This window comes from Myxocyprinus asiaticus, chromosome 1 (assembly GCF_019703515.2).
Source record: "Myxocyprinus asiaticus isolate MX2 ecotype Aquarium Trade chromosome 1, UBuf_Myxa_2, whole genome shotgun sequence".
NCBI classification, from domain to species: Eukaryota; Metazoa; Chordata; class Actinopteri; order Cypriniformes; family Catostomidae; genus Myxocyprinus; species Myxocyprinus asiaticus.
In genome coordinates, this window is record NC_059344.1 from 60,719,635 (window position 1) to 60,746,475 (window position 26,841).

General features: G+C 37.2%; 1 protein-coding gene across 6 annotated transcripts in view; it reads left to right on the top strand.

Annotated features, from left to right (window-relative positions):
- Positions 1–19,663: 19,663 nt before the first annotated feature.
- Positions 19,664–26,841, top strand: part of LOC127440490 (matrix metalloproteinase-15-like) — a 56,628-nt gene continuing 49,450 nt past the window's right edge. Inside the window, exons 1-2 of one of the 6 annotated variants that reach the window (XM_051697111.1) lie at positions 19,664–20,499; positions 21,047–21,228. In XM_051697111.1, coding sequence (XP_051553071.1) covers positions 20,475–20,499; positions 21,047–21,228 — 207 coding nt within the window. In that variant the 5' untranslated portion in view covers positions 19,664–20,474. The other 5 variants (XM_051697124.1, XM_051697133.1, XM_051697117.1 and 2 more) reach the window with 5 other exon arrangements.

The window sequence follows — 26,841 nt, forward strand, 5'->3', positions numbered from 1 at the left end:
CCTTTGACTGTGTATATGAGTCTGCTCCTACCAATAAATCCTCTGTACATGCATACTACCCAGCCTCCAGTGACTTCTGAGGTACAGAAACACGTTCAAGCTTCAAGAAGGACATAAATCCTCCTCTCCACCAATAGCTGGTGTGTGGTGGGCATTCTGGCACACTATGGCTGCCATCGCATCATCCAGGTGGATGCTGCACACTGGTGGTGGTTGAGGAGATTCCCCCTATACTATGTAAAGCGCTTTAAGTGCCTAGAAATGCGCTATATAAATGTAAGGAATTATTATTATAAATTCATTGTTCAAAGACATCATGATTTCAAGCCCAGTTACACACAAGGAAGTGTAGTCAAGCTTGAAATCATGATCGCGTAAAGGAGACTGCAGATGTCAAGATTAGAGTGAAAACGTTTTTACATTTTGGTCTGTTTCTCACCCAAAACCGATCGCATCACTTCAGAAGACATGGATTAAACCACTCGAGTGGATTTCCCTTTATGCTGCCTTTATGTCCTTTTTGAAGCTTGAAAGGGTTGGACCCCATTGACTTGCATTGTATGGACATTAACACATCATATCCCCATTACAATATCTTTGTTTGTGTTCCACAGAAGAAAGTAAGTCATACGAGTTTGAGATGGCATACTGGTGAGTAAATGAAGAGAGAATTGTCTTTTTTGGGTGAGCTATTCCTTTAAGAATGAGCAATAGAGACGCTTGCCTTAACAAGAAAATCCTACCTGTTTATCATTGGCGTAAATATTCAGCCCGCTGAAGGACTTGTCAGCTTTGTGTAGGTAATACACATAACTCTCATTGATGTATGATACTGACTTATGGCTAGAAATCTTACGCAAACACGTCTCATATTCCAGAAGATGTCTGTGTTAAAAGAAGAGGAACAAAACAAAACCAAATTATTTTATTATACTGTACATGCACAATTACTCTGTCTATTGCCAAACTTATTTAACTGTTCATTCCCAAAGACATATTGGAATGTTTGTCAGCCATAGTAAACTGATACATAATTTCAGTTTAAACTCACACACAAAATTTTTACCCCACCCTCCACATTCCTCTTCATTGAACTGTCATTGCAATTAGCTTACACATTAGGTTGAGGTCTATTTAATTGTAGCCAGGTGGAGAAATTTCATGTAATTTAACTCTAGTCATTAATTGGAAGTGTTTTGCGACACCCGCTTTCTAGCACTCTCTGGTGTTACACATATGTGTGCTGGTTGGAATGTGAAAACATGTTATGCCCAAGAGAGCTCCTGGTTTTTTTCATCGTTTGAGAGTTCTTTGGGATGCATATGGATTGCATGTGTGGAGTTTGACCATGTTTGCTGCACATGTGATAACTGGGTATGTAAATTTAGAATGAATCATACCTTATTTAATGATTTATAGCCCAGAGTGTTTTCCAGTTTAGTGAATAAGTGTAATACGTGTTATATGTGTTCCTTGCAACAGTAGCCTTCAGTTTGCTCACTGGGGTTATAAATACAATTATTATTTAATTACTTATCTTTAAACACAATTCACAATCGTATTTTATCAAACTACACAATGATGACTCTAAGACATTATAGATATTACAGTTTCATTTTCTGCTAATGCCTGATCTTCTGTAAAGCTGCTTTGAAACGATGTGTGTTGGGAAAGGCGCAATACAAATAAAAATGACTTGACTTATGTGAAAATATGTGCAATGAGAAATGTATTGTTTTATCTTTTATATATGTCCTTAAAGCATGTGTTAAATGCATAAACAGGGTTGTGAGGGTTACTTTTGAAATGTATTCCACAACAGATTACAGAATACATGCTGTAAAATGTAATTTGTAACGTATTCCGTTAGATTACTCAAGGTCAGTAACGTATTCTAAATACTTTGGATTACTTCTTCAGCACTGGTAGATTTTTTCACTTGTTTTAACTATAAAAACTCTGCCAGTACAGTAAGACAAAATACACGTTAAAAAACTGAAATATCTTATGCAGTGTTGTTTCTAAAACAAGATAAATCTAATTGATCTTGTTTTAATGATTTTTCGATATTTTTACAGGAAAACAATACAAAAATTATTATCAAGAATATGATTTTTGCCCTAATATCAAAGGTCTTACTAGAAAAAAATTAATTATGATCCAACATGAATTTTCTTGATAAAATAATATGATCGTGTCTGGTAACGTGCATGTAAAATGGCTAGAAATAGCATTTTAGCTTAGCGTAAAGCTGACAATTTACACAGAGTTTATTTCTATTTCTTCTGCTCCAAACTTACTTCAAACTTACTTCTCTGTCTGCTCGTATGAATGTAACACATCATAAGAAAGTGTTTCACCGCTGTTCAAATGCACTTTGGATCGCATCATTTATATGTATAAATGTTTTCCATCTGAAAGGACTAAATATTAAATGAAAGAAATGACAATAAAATGCAAAGTAATCTCTTCAGTAATTAAAATACTTTTTGAATGTAACTGTATTCTAATTACCAATGATTTAATGTAATAGTTACTTATATTTTGTATTTTAAATACGTAATCCCATTACATGTATTCCGTTACTCCCCAACCCTGTGCAAAATGTGATTTAAGCTTGTGTTAAATGCATAAGATGCTTTGAGTGGTTTGAGCAAGAACTTAAGTGCATAGGGTGCTGTGAATGATATTAGCATAAGTATGTGTTGAGGCATGTGGGTAGGCTAATGCCCTGTTTGTGTATTTATTTAAAATTAGGCTGTACCATATTTCATTTCTGTATTTCATTTCCTCATTCCATTTTTTGTATTTCATTACTGTATTTCATTTTTTACTTCGTTTTTGTATTTCATTTCCTTTTTTTAATTTTATTTACAGCCCCATTGACCGCAGTTTTTCTTTTTTCTTTTTTATAAACAGCCTTCAGATAACCACCCCGCCACCCCCCACCAAATAGTTTCGTGTTCTGTGTGTTTATTCATAACTCACTGGCTCCATATTTATCATGATATGTTTAAAACCCTGTGTGAGACATACTGTACATCACATTAGCAAATAGTTTGAGTAAACCAATCAGTCTGACTCTGTGGATTAAGTGATGTACGAGGAACATTAGAATGCATTTTTGAGTGACCGTTTGGGGTACTTACCGTGTAATATTTTCGACGACAGCATGACTTTCGTGTTGTTTGATTGCATTTATGCATTCATTTATTTTCCACTTCCATGCTTTGAAAGACAGGACCCAAAAAAATGAAGAAAAAAAACCATAAGGATAGATTCTAAAAGACTACTGTCATAGATTAGTATGAATCACATTCACACTATCACCACATAGAAGTCAACAGACCTGTCAAGTCGGACCTGAATCAGTTTTAGAGTTTTAAAATCAAAAAAATATTTGAAAAATCAGATATCACTATACCTCCTTTTATTACTTTTTAACCTAGTTTTCACCATATAATTAGCCACAGAAGCTGGCATGATGATAAATCACAAACAAAGAAAGTAGGGACAGAGTAGGGAAAAGATCACATGCAGACATACTGTTTGTTGTTACCTGAAAAAGCTGTGCTGTCTTGTATTGCACCAAGAAACAATATTTGATAAAGAATTGGAATGTTTTTCATCTTGCTGATTCTAAAATAAAGTTGTGTCAAAACATAAAACACAAAATATGCCATTTACAAAATACAGTGTCCAAAATAAAAAGGACACTCGAAAAATACATTTTTAATATTTAATGTCAATGCATTAAATATCAAACCAAGTGATATTTATTTTGAAAGAAAGATAGCATGAGCACACTTTTCAGTTAAAACATTTCACAGATGTTAATAAAATAATTAATTGAGTGTTTAGAATGACAAAGTATTCAGATACTTTCAGGTTGTGAAACGTTGGTGGAACATGTTAATGCGATGATCTACAGCCGTTGTTATTCGGACACATTGAGGTTTTCTGATTTCATACATCCTCTAACAATCGCTTTGAGACCAGTTGGTTGAAATTAAATGCAAACTTGGCTAAGAAAAGATTTTGTTTCTAATTCAAAGACATTAATTCATCTTTAAATTTGCCATAAGTGTCCAAAACATTGTCATGTCATATTTCATAGAAGTTACAATTGGTTGACAGATCGACAAACATGGTACCTATAGTACATGGTAATTACTTTGTAAACATATCCTAATGGTACTTGGTGCTATATTACTCATCTGTGTGCACAGTATAATCTTTAATACATTAAATTGTGGTTTCATAGTCTTTTTTAAAAAATATATATAAATGAATAAAACTAACAATAAAGCATACTCAGCCTATTTGTCAGTTTTGACAGCTTATTAGAAATCTTGTAAATAATTATAAACACTCAAGACATTTCTGGAACAAAAACATTTAGAAATGCAAATGACAAGTCTAGAGTTATCTGAATCTTTTAAGATAACGCACTTACCGATAACACCGTTTAAGATGTGCATATAACTGTATAATTTAAATACCTTCCTGCTGATTTCTCTAGAAGAGGAAGAAACACACCTTCCTTTATGACACATTTGAATAAAGGATGTCAGTGGATAAAAAGCATAACCGTTAATTTAACTTCCAACCAAAACTTTGCATTGCATTCTAACTAAACCTTTGAAAACACACACACACACTTGATGGGTTTTCATGTTTTATTAGGACTCTCCGTAGACATAATGGTTTTTATACTGTACAAACTTTATATTCTATCCCCTAACCCTACCCCTAAACCTAACCCACACAGAAAACTTTCTGAATTTTTACATTTTCAAAAAACATAATTTAGTATGATTTATAAGCTGTTTTCCTCATGGGGACCGACTGATTGTCCCCACAATGTCAAAAGTGTCAGGTTTTACTATCCTTGTGGGGACATTTGGTCCCCACAACGTAGGGAATACCTGGGCACACACACACACACACACACACTGTATATATACAGTATTTAATATGAATAAAACATGTACAAAATATGTACAATATACAAAAATATAAATGTATTAATAGTAAAAAATATATATTTTTGAAACTGAAAATATTCATCATAACTGAAGTAAACAAAGTTGTGAAATCCATGACATATCCAGTGCATGCTGTCATTTAAGCAAAAAGGTGACATACCAAATACAAAGAAATTCTGAAATTCACTTTAATTTATCTTTTCGCTCACATCCTGATAATGTAATTTGCATTAGTGATAACAGATGCCCCTATTTTGTATTTTGGTGTTTTTGACATTTAAATATGGAGCTTGTGCTATGGTGTAATGTGTGCTGGCTGCTGACAATGATGACAATGACGAGGATGACGCGAAGATGAAGAACCCAAGTGCAGTTTATTTACAAAGTGAGAACCAATAACCCTGACTACACGTGAACTAAACTAAACATAAACATGAACATGACTTGACTTGACTTGATTTAAACATGGCTTGACAAACGTGGCTTGACATAAACATCTACAATCACATCCAATACTTGACCACTAGACAATGAAAACATGAGGGCTTAAATACAAGACATGGGAGAACATAAACCAATGAATAAACAGAACTGATAACAAGAAAATTAAACAATAAACCAATGAAAACATGACACATGAACATGGAGGGAAAACAAGACATCAATGACTAGGGAACAGGAACTAAACTTTTCAAAATAAAAGACATGAATCAACAAAATACACCTGACATATCCCTCCTACTAAGGGGTGGCTCCTGACACCCCAACACATAAACAAAACACGTAAAACATGACATAAATTCAAAGTTCTGTAGGGAGCTGGGGGGGGGGGTGTCTTGAGGTGTGGGGCGTGGCATGGCGAGAAAGGGCAAGGGGCATGGGACCAAGGCAAAGTCCGTGGGGGGTGGAGCCATGAGATGCTCGAGGGGCGGAGCCATGGAAGGCGGAGCTGTGAGAGGCTCGAGGGGCGGAGCCATGGAACTTGGTGTCCGGAGAGTAGCTGAAGACTCAAAGGGCCAGGGTGGAGCCGATGGTAGGGAGGACCAAGGCGGCGCTAGAGGCTTGGAGGAGCAAGGCGGAGCTGGGGGCTTGGAAGACTGAGGCGGAGCCGGTGGGACTGAGGACCAAGGCGGAACCGCAGGGAAGGAGGTCCCTGGTGGAGCTGACAGATCGGAGGGACGAGGCACAGCCAAAGGATCGGAGAGCCAAAGCGGAGCCAGGTGACCGACAGACCAAGGAGAAGCCAGAGGGACGAGGAACCCCGGCAAAGCCGACAAGCTGAAGGACCGCAGTGGAGCCGAGGGAACGCAGAGCTGAGGCAATGTCGAGGGACTGACAGGCCAAGGCGAAGTCCAGGGCTCGGAGGGTCCAGGCGGGGTCGGAGGGCCGAAAGTTCCCCTTGCCTGCTCAGGAGAACTAAGGGTGGGTATAAGGGTGGGAACCATCTCCAGGTCCCACTGCTCAGGTGTGGCTGTGACGTGGCATGGAGCAGGCCGAGGCGTTGCTGTGACGTGGCATGGAGCAGGCCGAGGCGTTGCTGTGACGTGGCATGGAGCAGGCCGAGGCGTTGCTGTGACGTGGCATGGAGCAGGCCGAGGCGTTGCTGTGACGTGGCATGGAGCAGGCCGAGGCGTTGCTGTGACGTGGCATGGAGCAGGCCGAGGCGTTGCTGTGACGTGGCATGGAGCAGGCCGAGGCGTTGCTGTGACGTGGCATGGAGCAGGCCGAGGCGTTGCTGTGACGTGGCATGGAGCAGGCCGAGGCGTTGCTGTGACGTGGCATGGAGCAGGCCGAGGCATTGCTGTGACGTGGCATGGAGCAGGCCGAGGCATTGCTGTGACGTGGCATGGAGCAGGCTGTGGCGTGGCTGTGACATGGCATGGAGCAAAAGATGGCACTAGCTCAGCGACCATGACTAGAAACTCTGGATTGGCGGCCATAACGTGGACCTCTGGCTCGGCGGCAGCCATGTCGTGGACCTCTGGCTCGGCGGCGGCCATGTCGTGGACCTCTGGCTCGGCATCCGCCTCCCCCACAGTGAATGGGGAACCAATGATCTGCAGGGCGAGGTCGATATACTGAGCGAGGGTAAGGGTACTCTTACCGCCTGGCATCAAAATGGAGATTGGCTCACTCAGTCCAAACCGGAAACAGTCTTTGAGTGCAACCTCAATAAAGTCAACCTGGATGGCCAGATCGCAAAAGTCCTCCACATAGTCCTCCAGGGGACGATTCCCCTGACGTAGGCGCAGAAGCCAAACTGCTGGGTTCATGGTTGGGTCAAGTATTCTGTAACGTGTGCTGGCTGCTGACAATGATGACAATGACGAGGATGATGTGAAGATGAAGAAACCAAGAGCAGTTTATTTACAAAGTGAGAACCAATAACCCTGACTACACGTGAACTAAACTAAACATAAACATAAACATGACTTGACTTGATGTGGCGTGGCTTGACATAAACATGGCTTGACATAAACGTCTACGATCACATCCAATACTTGACCACTAGACAATGAAAACATGAGGGCTTAAATACAAGACATGGGAGAACATAAACCAATGAACAAACAGAACTGATAACAAGAAAATTAAACAATAAACCAATGAAAACATGACACATGAACATGGAGGGAAAACAAGACATCACATGACTAGGGAACAGGAACTAAACTTTTCAAAATAAAAGACATGAATCAACAAAATACACCTGACATATGGACATGAATGATAGGCCTATCTAATGGAGCTGATTGTTTTCCTGATATGCAAACTTTCTGAACTAAAATGTTTATACATGTTTGTACATTGCACTGTTGTACTGATTAACTTTTACCTATACCCATCATTTTATCTCCCGTTGACTCATTGCATGGCACAGGCCTGTTGCCTTCATCTCATAGCCAGTTAAAATAAACTCTCACAAAACTGTACTGTAGTCTACATGCCCACTTTATTTATCTGCTTTACAGTATGTGCCTAAACTGTTATGCCAGATGGTATATAGACCTTGACTACAGACCTTACTTACTTTTATTATATGTCTGTTGAAACCCTCCTGTCTGGCATTTCCTATGTCTTATTTCCTTTCAATTAAAGTTGCACTCGGTCATGTTTTGTTTATGTTGCACTGGCAGCCATCTTGGACTTCTGTCATCTGTGTGATGAAAAGGAGTTTTCCTCAAGCCATATATATTTGTATCGCACTTTTCACAATACACATTGTTTCAAAGCAGCTTCACTGAAAATCATACAGTAATGTTTTTAATGTCTTAAAGTCCCTAGTGAACAGTGTCATTGAAAAAGTAAATTGAAAAATCTTGCCTTAATGTTTATGTCTTCAAGCCTCTAGTGAACAAGCCAAAGGCGACTGTGGCATGGAACGAAAAATCCATAAGATGTTAGTAAATGAAGAAAAAAACCTTGGGAGAAACCATGCTCAGCCAGGGGAGCCAGTTCCCCTCTGTCTATACAGCGTGAATATAATGCCAATATTAGTTAGCTATGTGTAATAAGTCATGTATTTATTGAGTACATTTTGGCAATGTTTCAAACTAAAGGGTGGTGATTGAAATTAAGTATGATTAATAATTAAGTGTCTTTGAAGTCCATCCCAAATTGACTGCAGGGGTGTAGGTAGAAGCAGTGTTCTTTGCTGTTTGACTGGTAAAGGCTTTAGTTGGCACAAAAACATGAGGCTTGACTGGGAATTGAAAAAACATTTACAAATCTCCCCAGTCCCCGTGTTAAGTATGGTATGATCAGCTGGCCATCTGTGCATCAGTGATAACATCAGTAATAATAACCCCCATTACCTATGTTGTAAAAGATATAAGCAGCATTACGGAGGCTGTCTAAAGATTTTTGGCTAAATCAAGGTCCGTTCACATTGAAGGTAATCTGCAGTGGAAATGCATCAGGAAGTCATTCAGTTTAAATGATGGTGCCCACACTCTAGAGTTTACCTTGCATTAGAGAACCCTGCAAATTTTTTGATTTCATTTACAAACGCTCCATTTATATTCCGGAAGGTAAAATATTAACTGAATTCACACAAATTATTCTGTTCAAAAGATTACATACCCTTGGTTCCCTAGTTGTTTTGCTACTTAATAAGTAGCTATTTTTGATTTTAGTGAAATATCATTTACATTTATGCATTTGGCAGACACTTTTATCCAAAGCGACTTACAGGGCACTTATTACAGGGACAATCCCCCTGGAGCAACCTGGAGTTAAGTGCCTTGCTCAAGGACACAATGGTGATGGCTGTGGGGATTGAACCAGCATGTGTGTTTACCAGTTATGTGTTTTAGCCCACTATGCCACCACACCACAAATATCAAACTCATCAAGCAAATTAAACGAATAGATTTAAATGCTAAATATAATGGCATGCTATTAAATGAACAACAGTGCATTTACAATTTTATACATTCAAATCATTTACAAATTGTGTTTTTAACGAAACACCCATTTAAAACTTACTCAGTGAAACAACATGTGAAAAGGGGAAAAAAACTGATTTGTACTCTTCCAGTTAAAGGGATAGTTTAGAAAAAAAATCTCTCATTATTTACTCACCCTCATGATATCCCAGGTGTGTATGACTTTCTTTCTTCACCAGAATACAATTGAAGAAAAATTGAAAAATATCTCAGATCAGTAGGTCCTTAAAATGCAAATTAATGGAGATTTCTCTTTTGAAGGTACAAAAATCACAGACAGTCAGCAAAAATGTAATCCATATGACTCAATTGTTAAATTAATGTCTTCTAAAGCGATACAATCGCTTTTGATGTGAAAAAGGTAAATATTTTAAGTACTTTTTCACTATAATCCAATGCTTCAGGAGAGGGTGGAGTTCAAGCGGTCTCTCGTGTGACGTACTCACGTTGCCATTGATACCGAAGTAATATCACATTCTCCACTCAGTTGAGACATCCAGGATGAGCACACAAATGCATCATTGTGAGTAAAGAAACAGATAAATACAGATCTAAACTAAAATCAACTAAGCTTCTGTACAGTGTTCCTCCTTCTCACTTGTAAACAGCGCTGCTCTTCCGGCTGTGATGCACGTGCCTCAGTTCTTATTTGTTTTAAATGCCAATGCGATTACGTCACGCACACACTGCTGCGGACCGGAAGCGATGATTTAGAGTTTAAAAAAGTACTTAAATATTTATCTTTTTCGCACCAAAAGCAATTGTGTCGCTTTAGAAAACATTAATTTAACCACTGAAGTCGTATAGATGATGTTTTTGCTGACTGTCTTTGATTTTTGGACCTTCAAAAGAGAAATCTCCATCCATTTGCATTTTAAGGACCTACTGAGCTAAGATATTTTTCTAATATTCTTCAAATGTGTTCTGGTGAAGAAAGTCATACACACCTGGGATATCATGGGGGTGAGTAAATAATGAGAGAATTTTCCTTTTTGGGTGGATAATTTTTAAACTTTAGAGTAAATTTGTAAGGAAGAGTATTTTTGTTCAGTTTTGATAAAATATAAATTACTGCCATACATGGAATGGAACGGCTGCAATTTGTCATTTCGTAAATTGTGTTTAAGATTTATAATCATCCTTGTATTTGTTAATGGTGGAAGTATCCACCATGGATAGGTACGATTTACTTGTTGTCTGTTTGTCCTCATTGTCTAGCACATCCACAAATATATAGAAAAGCCTGTAAACAAACAGAGCAACATTTAAGTTGATGTATAAAGCTCAGTCTGCATGACCCTTTGAGGTCTCTATTCCAACTTTCATTGCTACCATTTCCTACCTTGCATTGTGTTTAAGGTGCAGAAAAGGTAGAGTACTGGGTAGTTAGTGTATCCAGTGCTGAGGAAGATAAAACCCTATGATATACCCAGCAGACACATGAGACCCAACACTGTGCTGACACCCTTGCAAGCTACTGTTTTCTTCCGCTTGTTGTCCACGTGCTTTAGCTTTAGGATCTCTCTTGACACCGTAACTAGGATTAGTGAGTTGAACAGAAACACAAGGCTGAAGTAGTAAATATTCACACGATAGAGGACGAGAGGCTCTGTGATCCAGCAACTGTAATGTACAAAATAAAACATGTGGCCACATCATGTTTAAACGCCGTTCAGATGCGTCCCGGATGGTAGAGAAGCACCACCTCTCACCTGTCTATCATCTGCCGAACAAACATGCAGGTTGACATGATGACAAGCACACAGACTGAGAAAAAAGGGGAAAATCATCTGATATATTTGGCTTTTTTAACAACAACAAAAATAACACAAAACCGGTGTATAGTTTTTTCAATTTCAGACAGCCAAAAAACACGAAACTGATTTTTTATCGCCTTCCAACCGACAAATATAGAGGCCAAAAGAAGAGCGCTGAGGCTGCAAGCTTTTGAGCTGCAGAGTCATACATTTCAGCGGTCTCAGGACAGAAGTTTACATTTACGATTTTCATGTTAATGTTTGGTTATTCGATTGGAATCTAAAACATTTAACTGCATTGTTTATTATCAACAACACACTTTTATTTGTATCTCTTAATATGATTATTAAAGTGTTTTATCCACACATTAATGATATTTTGAAATGATTTTACACATAAAATAGCCCAAATTTAAGGTGAAATCTGTGATGTGGCTGATGCGATTTCAATGGAAGACATTGAATTATTTTTACATTACAATATATATACCGCCTCTGCGGACAATGCATGAAGGCTTAAACTTTGGTAAGGGTAAAACTGTAGACATACAATAAAACTATATACAAAAAAACACAAAGAAGGGGGATTCAATAATGGGGATGAAATACATTTTTATTAAACACGAAATATGCAGTAACATGCAATATAACAACAATTAAGCGAGAAGTTTGATTCATTAAAGCATGAAAACTGATATAAGCAGCACTTCACTCTGATCATGTCAAGTTTTTTCAGGTATCTTATCTTGCTCAAACACACTAAACCACATATCCAGCATTTGGTAAACTGAAGCCACAGCGCTCTTCTTTTGGCTTCTATATGGCTAAAAAAATCAGTTACATTTTTTTTTTTTTTTTGGCTCTGTCTGAAGTGAAAAAACAATACAACAGCATTTCATCATGTTTTTCATTGTTAAAATAGCCAAATTTTTTTACAAATAAATAAGTTACTTTACCGTACTTTACCACCCATGCCATAGATTATAATCAGAAGTAGTACATAGTCTCATACCTTGAACTCTGTGGAACGAATTATTAACCATTTTTTTGGAGGTGTTTTGGATGAACATAGACATTGGAGAGGACTGTAAAACTACATTCCGTATTACTTCTGAACCCACAAAACAGGAATTTTCCCCAATTGTGAGAGTGACTAACAGACACAACATTGACTGTGAAGAAGTCAATTTGATTACCACAAAAATGTATGTCATTTAGCAAATGAGTTGATCCAAAATGACTTACAAATGAGAATAAAACAAGGAGAAGCAATTCATCCAAATGAGAACATAATACAAGTAGTGCTATCATATTAATTTCCACAAGTACCACAGCAAAGTTACAAACTTTGAACTTTACAAACACTCCACTACATATATTGTATACTGTACTTATCTGAACATAGGTCTAATCTTTCTTAACTTACCTCCCCATTTTTCAGTTGATAAAGTTTGAAGACAGCTCTATGAGGCAAGTTTGGAATTCACACACTGAAACATTAACAGCAGCAAAAGACCAATTTTGTGGCTTCAGACACAAACCCACTGAGCTCTTCTCATTGCAGAGAACAACAGCAAGCCTTATCATCACATTTGGTTTACATATATGATGTTTTTTTTCTAGACCATTTTTTCCACAACACAGCTTAAAAAAAAAATAAATAAAAAAAAAAAAAAAAAAACTTGATAATTATTTGTTATTAACTTTTGTTAGACTTTTTACTTGTTAAAAAACCTGTGGTTTGAAATGGCAAAATGTTGTCCATTTTAGCTCATGGAATAAAAAAAGTATATTTTAATTTTACATATGGTATTTTATTCCAGTCACCAGACAATTAACGCTGCAGCACGACTACAGGGAATGATGTTTTGTACTTTTTATTTTAGAACTACCATTTCAGTCACTGGTACAACATTACATTGATGCAAGTTTAAGACCTCATGAATTGATGTTTCATTCAAGTTTTTTCATCCTACCTCAATATTGGGCTGAATTGTTGTCCTTGAAATACTTTGTAACAGCAAGGAGAAAGAAGCTAAATTTTAACCCATTTTTTTTTTTTACAAATTCTGCTTTTTAATTTACTTATGCATGCTTTTTTTTTTTTTTTTTCAAGAGAGACAAGAAAGTGGAGGAATTAGGGTTTGAAACAGGCTGGACTCAAACCTGTGTCATTTACATCAATGCATTTGGCAGACACTTTTATCCAAAACAACTTACAGTGCATTCAGTGTACTAGTATACACTATCAGTTTGTGTGTTCCTTGAGAATCAAACCCATGATCTTGGCATTAGTAGCACCATGCTCTACCAGCTGAGCTACAGGAACCCTTGTTAGAGGGTGTCCTAGTTAGAAAAATGGCACTTGTATGTTGCATGCACACATGCTACCCACTATGCCAGTTCTGACTCAAATGAGCAGCTTTAATGAACAAACAGAAGAAAAACATAATTATTCATTATGGCTGTGTTTGTGTTTATTTTGACATTTAAATATCTAATGGGGCTAATCATATCCCTGATATGCAAAAAATTCTGATCTAATTTTCTGACCTTGGAATGAGTTTTAGGTTCCCTAAACTCAAACCACCATTTACATTGCTGTCTGTTGCAGAATAGTGGTATGTGATTTCCATGAATGAAATACACCAATATAAAATAATGAAAAAATAAAATATCAGCTCTAATCAAAATTCACAGTAAAAGTGGTTTAAAAATGACCTTACAATCATTTTTTTGGCCATAAAATCTTCATTCTACTGAAGCAGCCAACCGCACACGTGACATCAGGAGCATGGTGGATTTGGTGAAAACATGTTACTTGCACCTGATTGTTGGAACTCTTGTTGTTGCAGTTACCTTTTGTAAACCATATGCAGTTTCCCCCTACATGTAGTTTAGTACTGTAACCACAAGAGGGTGATGCATGATTAACACAATATAGAACGACAGTAGTACAGTACACTTGTGGTTGAACCTCTCATGTTAACAACACACTAACCCATAGTTTACCTCCATATTGATTTGATTCCTTAAATTATGTACTGTATCTTTGTTTATTTATTTATTTATTTTTCATTAAATAGAAGGGTGCTCTGCTGTTGACTACACACATGGTATAGGCTATGACTAAAACAACAGGCTTAACAAAATTATTTGTTCAATATCTGACTTAAAACTTTAAGTCATTTTAATCTTAAATAATTTGAAGACTTTAGTATAACATCTGATAAAAGATGAGGGTAATATATATATATATATATATATATATATATATATATATATATATATATATATATATATATATATATATTACATTTTTTATAATTTTTTTCTCTTTTATATGGTTTTGTGTGAATGTGGTTGTGGGCTCATTTAACAATTACTGTATGTCTTCAGCAGTGTAGGGTAGTAACAGATTACATGTTATATGGATTACGTAATCAGATTACAAAAATAAAGTACTCGTAATTAGATTAAATTACATTTTAATTAATTGTAATAAGATTACAGTTACTTTTATGGATTACACGATTACATATTAATTAGGCAAAGTATAATAACAAAGCATAAATGTTCATAATTAATCGATCCCTCTAATTCTTCTTCTTTTTTTTCTTTTCTTTTTTCTCCCCAATTTGGAATGCCCAATTCCCAATGCACTCTAAGTCCTCGTGGTGGTGTAGTGACTCGCCTCAATCCGGGTGGCGGAGGAGGAATCTCAGTTGTCTCCACGTCTGAGACCGTCAATCCGCACATTTTATCACGTGGCTTGTTGAGTGCGTTACCACGGAGTCGAAGCACGTGTGGAGGCCCATGCCATTCTCCGCAGCATCCACGCACAACTCACCACGCACCCCACCGAGAGCGAACCACATTATAGTGACCACGAGGAGGTTACCCCATGTGACTCTACCCTCCCTAGCAACCAGGCCAATTTGGTTGCTTAGGAGACCTGGCTGGAGTCACTCAGCACACCCTGTATTCGAACTCACGACTCCAGGGGTGGTAGTTAGCGATTCTTCTTCTTTTAAAATATTTTTACAATATCTGGTACTAGCCACCAGCCATAATTACACTGAAGATTGAGTGGTAATCCATACATAAATGCCGAACTGACTGCATTAGTGCGATAAAGTTAGTTTCACAAATTGCTTTTGTACTTGGCATCAAAAATGTACGAGTGTGCTTTTGTTTTGTGAAGTTAATTCACAAATATAACTGATCTATTCCGTTACCGCACATGGATAGCATTTGTAATGCCAAAATTGCCAAGGTAAGAACAGTACTTTTTTTAAGTGCCTTTTTTATTTCACTCAGAAACACACACACACACAAACAAATCATATCCATTCTCGTATTTTGATCCATTAAGAAAGTGTTCTTTAATGCATGAAGCAACATTTATGTCAAAATGGTACAAGCGTATCCAACTCAAATGGATGTGACATCATACAAACAACAATTGGGTCAGAATTAATCCAAAAGTAATCCAAAATAAATTAGATTAGATTACCTTACAAATGTAATCCAAGAGACTACATTATGACTACAATTTTAGTCATGTAATTTGTAATCAGTACCAGATTACATTTCAGAAGTAATCTACCCAGCACTGGTCCTCAGAAATTAGGTAAATATATCAAATACCCTCCCTTTGGGGACTTCTGGGGATTGCCCAATTCACAATGCACTCTAGGTCCTAGTGGTGGCGTAGTAACTTGCCTCAATCCGAGTGGCGGAATCTCAGTTGCCTTCCTCATCTGAGACTGTCAATCCACACATCTTATCCTGTGGCTTGTTGAGTGCATTACCACAGAAACCTAGTGCATGTGGAGGCTTCAGGCTATTCTCCGCGGCATCCACGCACAACTCACCACGCGCCCCACCAAGAGTGAGAACCACATTATAGCGACCACGAGGAGGTTAACCCACCATGACCCTACCCACCCTAGCAACCAGGCCAATTGGTTGCTTAGGAAGCCTGACTGGAGTCACTCAGCACGCCCTGGATTCAAACTTGCGACTCCAGCTGTGGTAGTCAGCGTCTTTACTTGCTGAGCTACCCAGGCACCTGGGGAAATCTTTAATTGGAAAAACGATTCATAATTAAATTAATATTTGCCTATAAACATACATTTTAAGATCAAATGTTTTTTTTTTCAGGATTAGGGTTTGGTTTTAGAGAGTCTACTGTTTTCATAGCATTGAATGAAACATATTGAAGTAAATGCTTCTTTTGTCTGTGTGTGGAATGAACACAGCTTGTGAACTGACCGACATACAGTATTTGTTTAGTCAGGCTGCTCATCTAGCATTTCCATGTGTATTTGAATGAAAGTATTTGAAAAGGGCCTTAATTTGTTTGTACTGACTGAAGTTTGGCAGCTCCAGTTTGACAGCTCTAGACACTTTACTGCTCTCAACATACAGTCAATTATGTCCTTATCTTACTGACAGTCCTTTAATACACCTAAAACACAGGAGGATTCAAATAGTAGAAAGGAAGGCAGATGCCCTGCTAATGACAAGCACCGGGGTCTTTGGTCTAAGAATTAAGATTGGGGTAGCTTGAAATGTACAAATATAGACAATTATATTTTAACTAATGAACAGTTAAAATAAACTACTACTTATAGTGTTACATTTAAAACGAAGAATTAGATCAAATAAGAAGTTCAGTCTCTCTTGTCATTGTCAGTTTATTTTCCTGTGCTTCTACGAGGTTAATGTTAATCTCTAAAGTTTTGTGTTATGCAAGCAGGATTAAAATTGATTTTAAAATAGGCACTTAAGAACACTCAGCAGTAACAGTAATTTTGGTCATAGGAGCGGATGTCAGATCCAGTCCTTCAAAGCAGAAGGACAGTGCTCACTGCCAGTCATAAACAAATAAACAGATAAATGAAGTCATTAAAACTGAGACTTTTATCTAAAGTAAGCCTTTCCTGTCTTTTAAGGATTTTGAAAAGGCTATCCATGCTTTTATTTTTGCTTGCCTGGATTATTGCAATTCCCTCTATATAGGAATTAACAACACTTCCCTTGCAAGACTGCAAATGGTCCAGAATGCTGCAGCCAGACTGCTGACAGGGGCCCGTAAGGGTGACTATATTACTCCTATTCTACGCTCTCTTCACTGGCTGCCAGTTCGATTTAGAATTGATTATAAAATACTTTTTTTCATTTTTAAATCCCTAAATGGTCTAGCGCCTCCCAACCTTGCTGACCTGTTGCATATGCACAATCCTCAGAGATCCCTCAGATCCTCTGATCAGAAGCTCTTGATAGTCCCTAGGACTAAATTGAAGATGAGGGGTTACCGCGCTTTTGCGGTAGCTGCCCCTAAACTGTGGACCAGTTTACCTCTTTACATTAGATCAGCATCAACAATACATGATTTTAAAACAAAGCTGAAAACATTTTTTTTTTCACCTTGGCTTTTAATCAATCCTAGAGGTTGTGCTTTGTATTTCTGTATTTATGTTTATTATATTGCTATTTTTACCCTTTTGTATTGTACAGCACTTTGGTCAACATCTGTTGTTTTAATTTGTGCTTTATAAATAAATTTGAATTGAATTGAATTGAATTCATTGTATTCTGTAGGGGGCGCCCTCGTAATTTCCAGAAAGACTTTGTTGAGGTGGCATCGCTTGATCATTTCTGGTTCTTCAGTACTAGCAAGTAGGCGGAATGAATTCTGTTTCAGTGAAGCATTTACAATAGAAGTCAATGGGGCAAATCCGTAAAATTTAAAACACTCACTGTTTCAAAAGCTACAAGACATGAGCAATATGCATGTTAACATGATTTTTGTGTGATAAAGTTGCTTACTAACCTTATCTGTGCAAAGTTATGTCCAATTTGACAACTTTGTTGCCATGTCGACAGAACACTGTAAACCCTGTAATCCCCAAAAACGATTTAAACAACTTCACAGCTCAATTAATACATGAGGTTTAACAGAATAATGTAAGTGCATTATTTAAAAATTATAAGCTTCACATTTCTGTGTTTAAACCCTCCAAAAATGGCCCCATTGACTTCAATTGTAAGCCTCACTGTAACCTCAATTTTTGCTGTTTTTTAAAGTATGGACGAGTCGAAATTAAATTCTGTGGTAATCACAATTATGCCACAGAGAGCCTGTCGATTGAGCTTAACTTGTATTGAACCCAGAATATTCCTAGCTTCAGTTAATGTTCACATCAACCATCAGAATGGGGAAAAAAAATGTGATCTCAGTTATTTCGACCATGGTATGATTGTTGGTGCCAGACAGGCTGGTTTGAGTATTTGTGTAACTGCTGATCTCCTGGGATTTTCATGCACAACAGTCTCTAGAGTTTACTCAGAATGGTGCCAAAAAACAACAACAACAACAAAAAAAAACAAAAAAAACATCCATGCTGCCATGGATAGGACTTGTTGGTTCAGCACATCCCACAGATGCTCAATCAGACTGAGATCTAATCTACCCAGACCTTGACATGTGGCCTTGTTAGGAGATGGTCAAAATTATTCACTTTGTCTTTGAGTGGTCATAATGTTTTGGCTCATCTGTGTTTATATATATATATATATATATATATATATATATATATACATATATATATACTGTATACACATACATACATACAGTATACTGTATGTATGTGTGTGTGTCTTTGTTTATTAAAAAGAAAAATTTGTACTATATTCATACAAATGACTTCTATATCACGTAGATTTTCTGTGACAGTGGTGAATTATCAGTATTCCATATGCGTGTACACATGCATATTATAAATGCTATTTCTTACTTAAGTTCAAGGTGGCTCTGATATTTCAGTGACTGACTTGATTTACACATGACATTGCCATTTGATGAAGAAACAACTTGGAAGTAAACTATAGCAAGTACAACACATGATCAGTATGATCTGGCAATTGCATTTGTTTGTTCTACTTAAATTGTGTAAACTGTGCATCTATTTAGACTCAAAATTGCCTGAGAAATACATATGTGCACGTGTGTACAAATGTGTTACGTGGAGCTCAATATGTGTTTGACAGCCAGTTGCGTCTCATGAAATTTCAGTGTGGGAGTAATGCATCCTGCATCATCTCTTTGATGCATGAAAAATAAAACTTCAAAATATATTATATTATTTTCTAATTGTCTTGAAAATGTTCTGGGCATTTTGTAGATCCATTTGTGATAGATAGGCTATAGGCTATCTATATGTTATAATGTTTTGCAAAACACAAATGCATTTAAGGGTTAAAATAATAGGTGATACGACGTGTTTTTTCACTTGCAGTTTTGGGGGCTCTGGGAACCTAGTGTATTTCCCAACAGAACATGAGAGTTAAGGTCAATGAAAATGGGAAAAATTTTCATTCACAGGCACAGCTATTGGTCGAAATATCATTGAGTGTCCTGACTGGGGGTGTAGTACTCGATACTTCACTACTCTGACATCAGTCCCGTTTGTGCCCCTTCCCCTCGGCTTCATGGCAGCGGGACGCGCCGCAAGCGTCGGCTCAAAGGCCGAGCGACAAACTCTGCACATGAGGGGCGTTGCAAACGACATGTGAGAGCGCGCAACGGATACAAAGTAGACGCCGTCCAGGAAAACCTAGAGAAAAACGTGGATTTTAACGTGAAGAACCCCTTCATATTACATCTTTAGAAGCAGTGCGGCGATCCAAAGCAGGTGCCTACAGTCTTCTTACCGAGCCGCGCCGCTGTCATCTGCTAACAATTGAAGCGCTCGTGTCTTGTGGTTGTTGTCGCGCGGCGTCTAAAGGCATCGTTGTTTTTATTTGTCACTTCACTTGCGTGTTTCGGTCGCGCTTGTCCTTGTATATGGACAAGAAACGTCCGTTCAAATCTTCATTACAATAATTATTAAGTCATTATACATGCTTGGTTTACCAAGTAATACTACAAGAGGAAAAAGGAATACTTTGAAGTAGGTTGTAGGTGTGATTAATTTTGTGGGCACCACGTGAAGGGGGCGCAACCATCGTTAAGAGGGCGCACCCGCGGGATATGATCCTGTATCGAACACACTCAAAAACTTCGACCAGAGCATTGGACCTTTTGGGAGTCTACTTTAATTCAACAACGATTAAAACCTGCCATATGACAGCAAAACCGACAGCAAACTAGAAGAGATGCCAGAATGATATTGATTTCTGTTATTTAAATTACAAACAGTTTGATTTAAACCTCTTTTGTTTACATGTTTTAAGAGGAGCCTTCATTCAGTTGCACGTTATTTTGTAATCGAATGCATTGGGTTTGTGCAGTGTTGGGTAAGTTACTCTAAATAAGTAATTAATTACTATCTACTAATAACATCTTCTACAGTGTAATTCGATTACTGTACTAATTACTCTTTCTGAAAAGTAATTGCATTACTTATTACTAATTACTTTTAAAAACCCTGAATAACCTCGACCAGATGAAAAATACAAGGATAGACATGAAACTGTTCTTTTAATTCTTTCAAATAAATCAGATAAATTATTCATGAACTGGCCAAAGAATTTAAGGGGACGGCGTTAAATTAGAAAACATACATTTTAGCATTAGAGGTTAAATTTCGATTTTAAATTCACTATTGTTTTATGTAGAATTGTTCTAGAGTCTATACAGTATTTAACACAATTACATCAGAAGTAACTGCAATTAAATTACTGAAAAATTAAAAGGAATCCCTTACTTTACTTTTTTTTCCAGTGAAAAAGTAATTTAATTACAGTAATTAATTACTCAGTAATGCATTACACCCAACACTGGTTTTGTGTGATATAAATTACAGACAGTTTGATTCAAACCAATTTGGTTACATTTTTGAAGAGGAGAGCCCATCACTACAATTGACTCACCACCAGCCAATTGGTTTTCTGATACCGGTGAGCATGGCAGTATTATGGGATGACCCGTTCACATTGCTGTGGAGACGGACTGTAATCTATTCCGTTCTGATGATGTTGATGAGTGGCGCATGCACTTTTGGAGATGGAGACTTCAGTGGAGAGGTGATTATTTCATTCCAATGTCTTATTATTATTTATATACTGTACATTTTGCACCACAGACTGATCATTTACATGAACACGCACAAGAAAGCATAAACTGTGATATGGTTGTGTTGAACCGTATAATACAAAACAGTTGTCAGGTAACTAGACAAGACTTCATTGTTTACAACATAATTAAAGGGATAGTTCACCCAAAAATTTAAATTCTCTCATGATTTACTCACCCTCATGCCATCCCAGATATGTGAGTTTCTTTCTTCAGCAGAACACAAACGAAGATTTTTATAAAAATATCACAGCGCTGTAGGTCCATATAATGCAAGTCAATGGGGTGCAAAACTTTGAAGCTCCAAAAAGCGCATAAAGGCAGCATAAAAGTAATCCATACGACTCCAGTGGTTACATCCATGTCTCCAGGAGTGATTCTTTCTCCTCCCTGCCCAGTAGATGGTGATATGCATGAAGAATGCAAATCAGCAAAAAACAGAAAAACTCTTGTGAATGTGCATAGAAGGGCTGCTTGAAAGTAGATTTATAGTATAAAAAGACTTAAATATCTGTATCTTACCCACACCTATCATATCACTTCAGAAGACATGGATTAAACCACTGGAGTTGTATGGATTGTTTTTTATGCTGCCTTTATGTGCTTTTTGGAGCTTCAGCGTTCTGGTCACCACTCACTTGCGTTGTAATGAGTTACAGAGCTGAAATATTCTTTTAAAAATATTTGTTTGTGTTCTGCAGAAGAAAGAAAGTCATACACATCAGGCATAGCATGAGGGTGAGTAAATGATGATGAGCAAATTTCATATTTGGGTGAACTATTAATTTGAATATCACGATTCAGCTTAAACATTATATCAGAATCAGCTGGTCATGTGGGACTTTAGTAGTTTTTGCAGCTTGGTTACAAGTTTGATGTAGTTGTTGGCACAGGTGTTATACTGTTAAAACAAACAGTTTTCTAGATGATAATTTACTAAAAACAGCAAGTGCTAGAAATTCGAACAAAACTGTGTACAAACACTTTCATCAGGCAACAATGAGAGACATCTAATTTTTACAACATAAAATGCCATTGAATATTATTATAACAGCATCTGGTCATATTGCGTTGATACAAGAGGGAACTTATAGTGTTTTGCTCCCTCAAGTTTGACACACTTGTGTTTTTTCCTCTAGAGCCAAACTCCTCTTGACCACAGGTCTGGTTTTTATATGACAGCTGATTTCTCTCCAGTTCAAAATGTTGCTTGTAACCTAGCATGTGAATGGTTGTAATATTGAAGAGCATATTAGAAAGTTGCTGTAAAGTAATGGTACATTTTTAACAGCACAACAATCCCTGCCTCTGAAGGCAAAACACAGAATTGTTAGAATTTTGTCACATGTCGATTTTTATGAGATTTTTGGAGACTGGTTGGTGGTATGAGCTGCTTGCCGTCTGTGTGGTTTGAGGTTTGTTAGTTGTATGCCACCCTATGTATGCAGTGCTGCTGTGGTTTGAACTCTGAATCGAGACAGGAGCAAAACAACTAAACCGGCTCTCTGATCACTCTCTGAACTCAGTCATTCATTGCACAGGGACGGCAGATGAATTTAGCCATCTTGGCAAAATCTGGCACATTTACATCCACATGATTTTAATTATTGTCCCTGATGAAATAAATAAATAATTATTTTGTAATTGTTTTAATAATTTAGGCAGCAAGCCTCATTTTGATGCATTCAGGTCTCTGTAGTCTTCTTAAAGGGATAGTTCACACAAAAATGGAAATTCTCTCATCATTTATATACATTCAAGTCATCCCAGATGTGTATGACTTTCTTCTGCTGAACACAAACAGAGATTTTTAGAAGCTCTGTAGGTCCATACAATGCAAGTCAATGGGTACCAACATTTTGAAGCTCCAAAAAGAACATAAAGGCAGCATAAAAGTAATCCATAAGACTCCAGTGGTTAAATCTATGTCTTCAGAAGTGATATGATAGCTGTGGGTGAGAAACAGATCGATATTTAAGTCCTTTTTTTACTATAAATTCTCCTCCCTGCCCAGTAGGTGGTGATATGCACAAATAATGTGAATTGCCAAAAACAAAATGAGGAGAATGTGAAAGTGAAGATTGATAGTAAAATAGAACTTAAATATTTGTCTGTTTTTCACTCACACTTATCGTATCGCTTCTGAAGATATGGATTTTGCCACTGGAGTCTTATGGATTACTTTTATGCTGCATGTATGTACTTTTTGGAGCTTCAAAATTTTGGTACCCATTCACTTGCATTGTATGGACCTACAATGATAGTGATTGTAAATTCTTCTAAACATCTTTGTGTTTGACAGATGAAAGAAAGTCAAACACATCTTGGATGGCATGAGGGCGAATTGATGATGAGAAGATTTTCATTTTTGGGTGAACTATGCCTTTAAGCATTTATATTACAGTAATATATTATGGCCCTCGCCCAGATTAAAATGCTTTAAGATGGAAAGATTGCTACTTAAACTTATTTTCAACCCATCTCTATGACCACAAGTGCACCAGTGGGCTGGATGTCTTCTAGCTGTCAGTGATGAACTTCACTGAGACATTGAGTCATTCTCAAACTGGACAGTTGCTGTCTGCAGTTTTCTCCATTCTACATTACTTGCAGCCTTTGTGGATTGGGTCACTAGGTTGATGGTGAGAGGAGAGGGAAAAGCTTTGACACATGGGACTTTCTGGTGTCATGCAAGCATGTCCTGTAGTATGGAGGTTTCTATTACACAGTGACATTGCTGGAGCTGTTTCCATACAATTGGTTACCACAACTGCAACACTATCTCCCATCGTTTATGATGCTAGAGCATTTCTATGCAGGTTGTATTTTGCAGAATTAGTCATCTAAAACTAAAGCATTGAAGTTTTTACCTTAACTGAAAACCTGAGGAATGTCATTGCATTTTTTCCCCCAGCACAATTAAGTACTGATACTCATTAAAATCTGTCTTGTATTTCCTTTAGTTCTGAAGGATCCAGTTTGCTACTTGAAAGAACTGGGAGGTTGCATCACTGTTCTAATCTTTGAGGGCCAGCCTAAAACCTATAAGCATGGTTTATTCAAGCCAGTTCCTTTACAAAGCCATTTGTTTAACTAATTCCTGCATTTGTTGAATGACAGCAGATTGGCCCTTACTTGCCACAGTGGTGTATGGATTCTTGAGTGGATTATGTGTCTTACAGCTATACGGTCTACAGGTATGAGGACTGTGTGAGAACTTTGGGGTCACTGGCTCTTAGATGCAGTACATTATGCAGAAGTATAGTATGCATGCATTCTCTTTTTTATTTAGTATATCAGGTTTAAAGGCTTTGAAGATGGTGTGAAGTCCATGTTTTCATAAACATGTTGTGCTGGTTATAACTGATAGATTTCATCAGGTGTAGCTCAAGATTGAAAGTAATAGTTCACCCAAAAATGATAATTCCTTCCTCTCCCCTTTATGCCGTCTCAGACTCATATGACTTTCTTTCTTCTGCAGAGCACAAACAAAGATATTTTGATGGAGATATGAGGTGTTTTTGTCTGTACAATGCAAGTCCATGGGGTCCAACATTTTCAAGCTCCGAAAAGGAGATAAAGGCAGCATAAAGCCTAATTTATAAGATGGAAGAAGCCAAACTTTTTTTCTCCTGGACGAACTAAAGCACCCTAGGTGAATGAAACCAGTGTTTATACTGTTTGCAGCGTCTTTTTAAAATGTGTTTGTTGAGGGTGACATCGCAGTGTTTAACATACTGTTCCAACCACCGAAGTAATAACAGTAATGCAAGTCTTTCAGTGGTTTGCTGCTTTAATGCTGCATCTCTTCTTTGCCTTATTAATCTTCCACTTTTGGCAACAAGTTATTTGATTTGACTTAATAAAAACTGCAATCTATCTGTGATGAATCATATAAAAAAGTTCACGTATGCACATAATCTGAAAGCAGGATTCAAAATTATAATTTTTTTAACTGATATTTTCAACCTGGTCTCATAGTGAAAACGTGACTCTATATAAATTTTTGCAAAACTTGTTATACGTGTCTCCAGGTACAATTCCCTGCACTTTCCAGGTGAACTGAATACTAGAGGCGCTACAACAACTGTGTTTTATTCACCTTCACTCAAATCATGACTTTAATGACTGATTATGACTTTAAAACAATACATTTTAATGCTTGCATTACAGACCCACCTACATATATACACTTATTCCAACATGAATAGCTTGTGCGGTAGCTCTTCTGATAAGGTGTTTGACTTAGAGTCATAGAAGCGGCACAAAATGATGTGGTTGCTTCAGAAAATGTGCTTTTTCATTTTGCTTCTGCATTTTAAAACACTAATGGTTATATTTATTCATTCATAAGGTAAGGATGTCTTTTTTTTTTAACGTCTCATTTAGATTTTAAAACACTATTGGTTAGGTTCAGGCAAAAGTTTTACATTAGGGAGGTATGTTTTAAAAACATCCATCTAAAATTCACCTTAAAACCTAGTCTGAATACGTCACCATTTTACTCGCTTTTGGCATACCCAGCTGGACATTTCACTGGAAACCTGCAGCCAAACGTGTTATATATAAATATATATATACACAGCATGTACATTTTAAATTGCAAAAATGTTGTCATGTTCACCTGAATTTCATGAGTTCAGGCTGTATATTTTTAACAGCAATTGTAAATAAGAAAACATCACATCCAAACCACCCACAATGTTTTAACCGATCATCAATGCTCTTCGACCAACCGAGTTCTCCTAGGTGAAGAATTTCAGAGATGTGCACGAACAGAAGTATCACCAAACGAACACCTTGGCAGAACAAGAACATCACTGCATTTCGTCGTCATTGTTAGGCGAACTAAAAGAAGCCTGTTTGCCCATAAGTATAAATTAGCCCTAAAGGTAATCCATGACTTGAGTGGTTTAAAGATTTGTAGTGAAAAATTAGTTACATTTTGGTCTGTTCTCACCTAATACTGATCGTATTACTTCAGAAGACATGGATTGAACCACTCGAGTCATATGAATTACTTTTATGATTGCTTTCTTTTTGGAACTTAAGTGTTGGACCCCCATAAATGCATCATAAACACATCAAAAGTCTTTGCTTGTGTTCTAAAGAAGAAAGAAAGTCATACAAGTTTGAGATGGCATAAGGGTGAGAAAAGACGACAGAATTAGCATTTTGGGTGAGCTATTCGTTTAAAGAAAGGTTTCCCTTTACATGCAACTAAAAAGTCATCAAATGTTGGAATTACAAGGCGTTTTCCTTTGGTGCAATTATCAGTAGCAAACTCAAGATTGTGTGTCCATTCACCCTCAGCACAAACAATATAGATGCTTGAGTGAGCATTGGGAGTGTTGTGAGTGTGGGTGTGGGTGTGGGTGTTGTTCAGAGAGCCTTTTGTTGTACATTTCTTTGTCTTTTATCCCGTACTTCATAGAAAACCATTTACTTTTTCGAAAAGAGATTTGATTTTCACAGATTACCAATGTAGCTTATGATGAATGTTCCTCAACTATGAGGGGTTGGCATTAATGTTACTCATTTGTTTCTTGTAGGCATTATCTTTC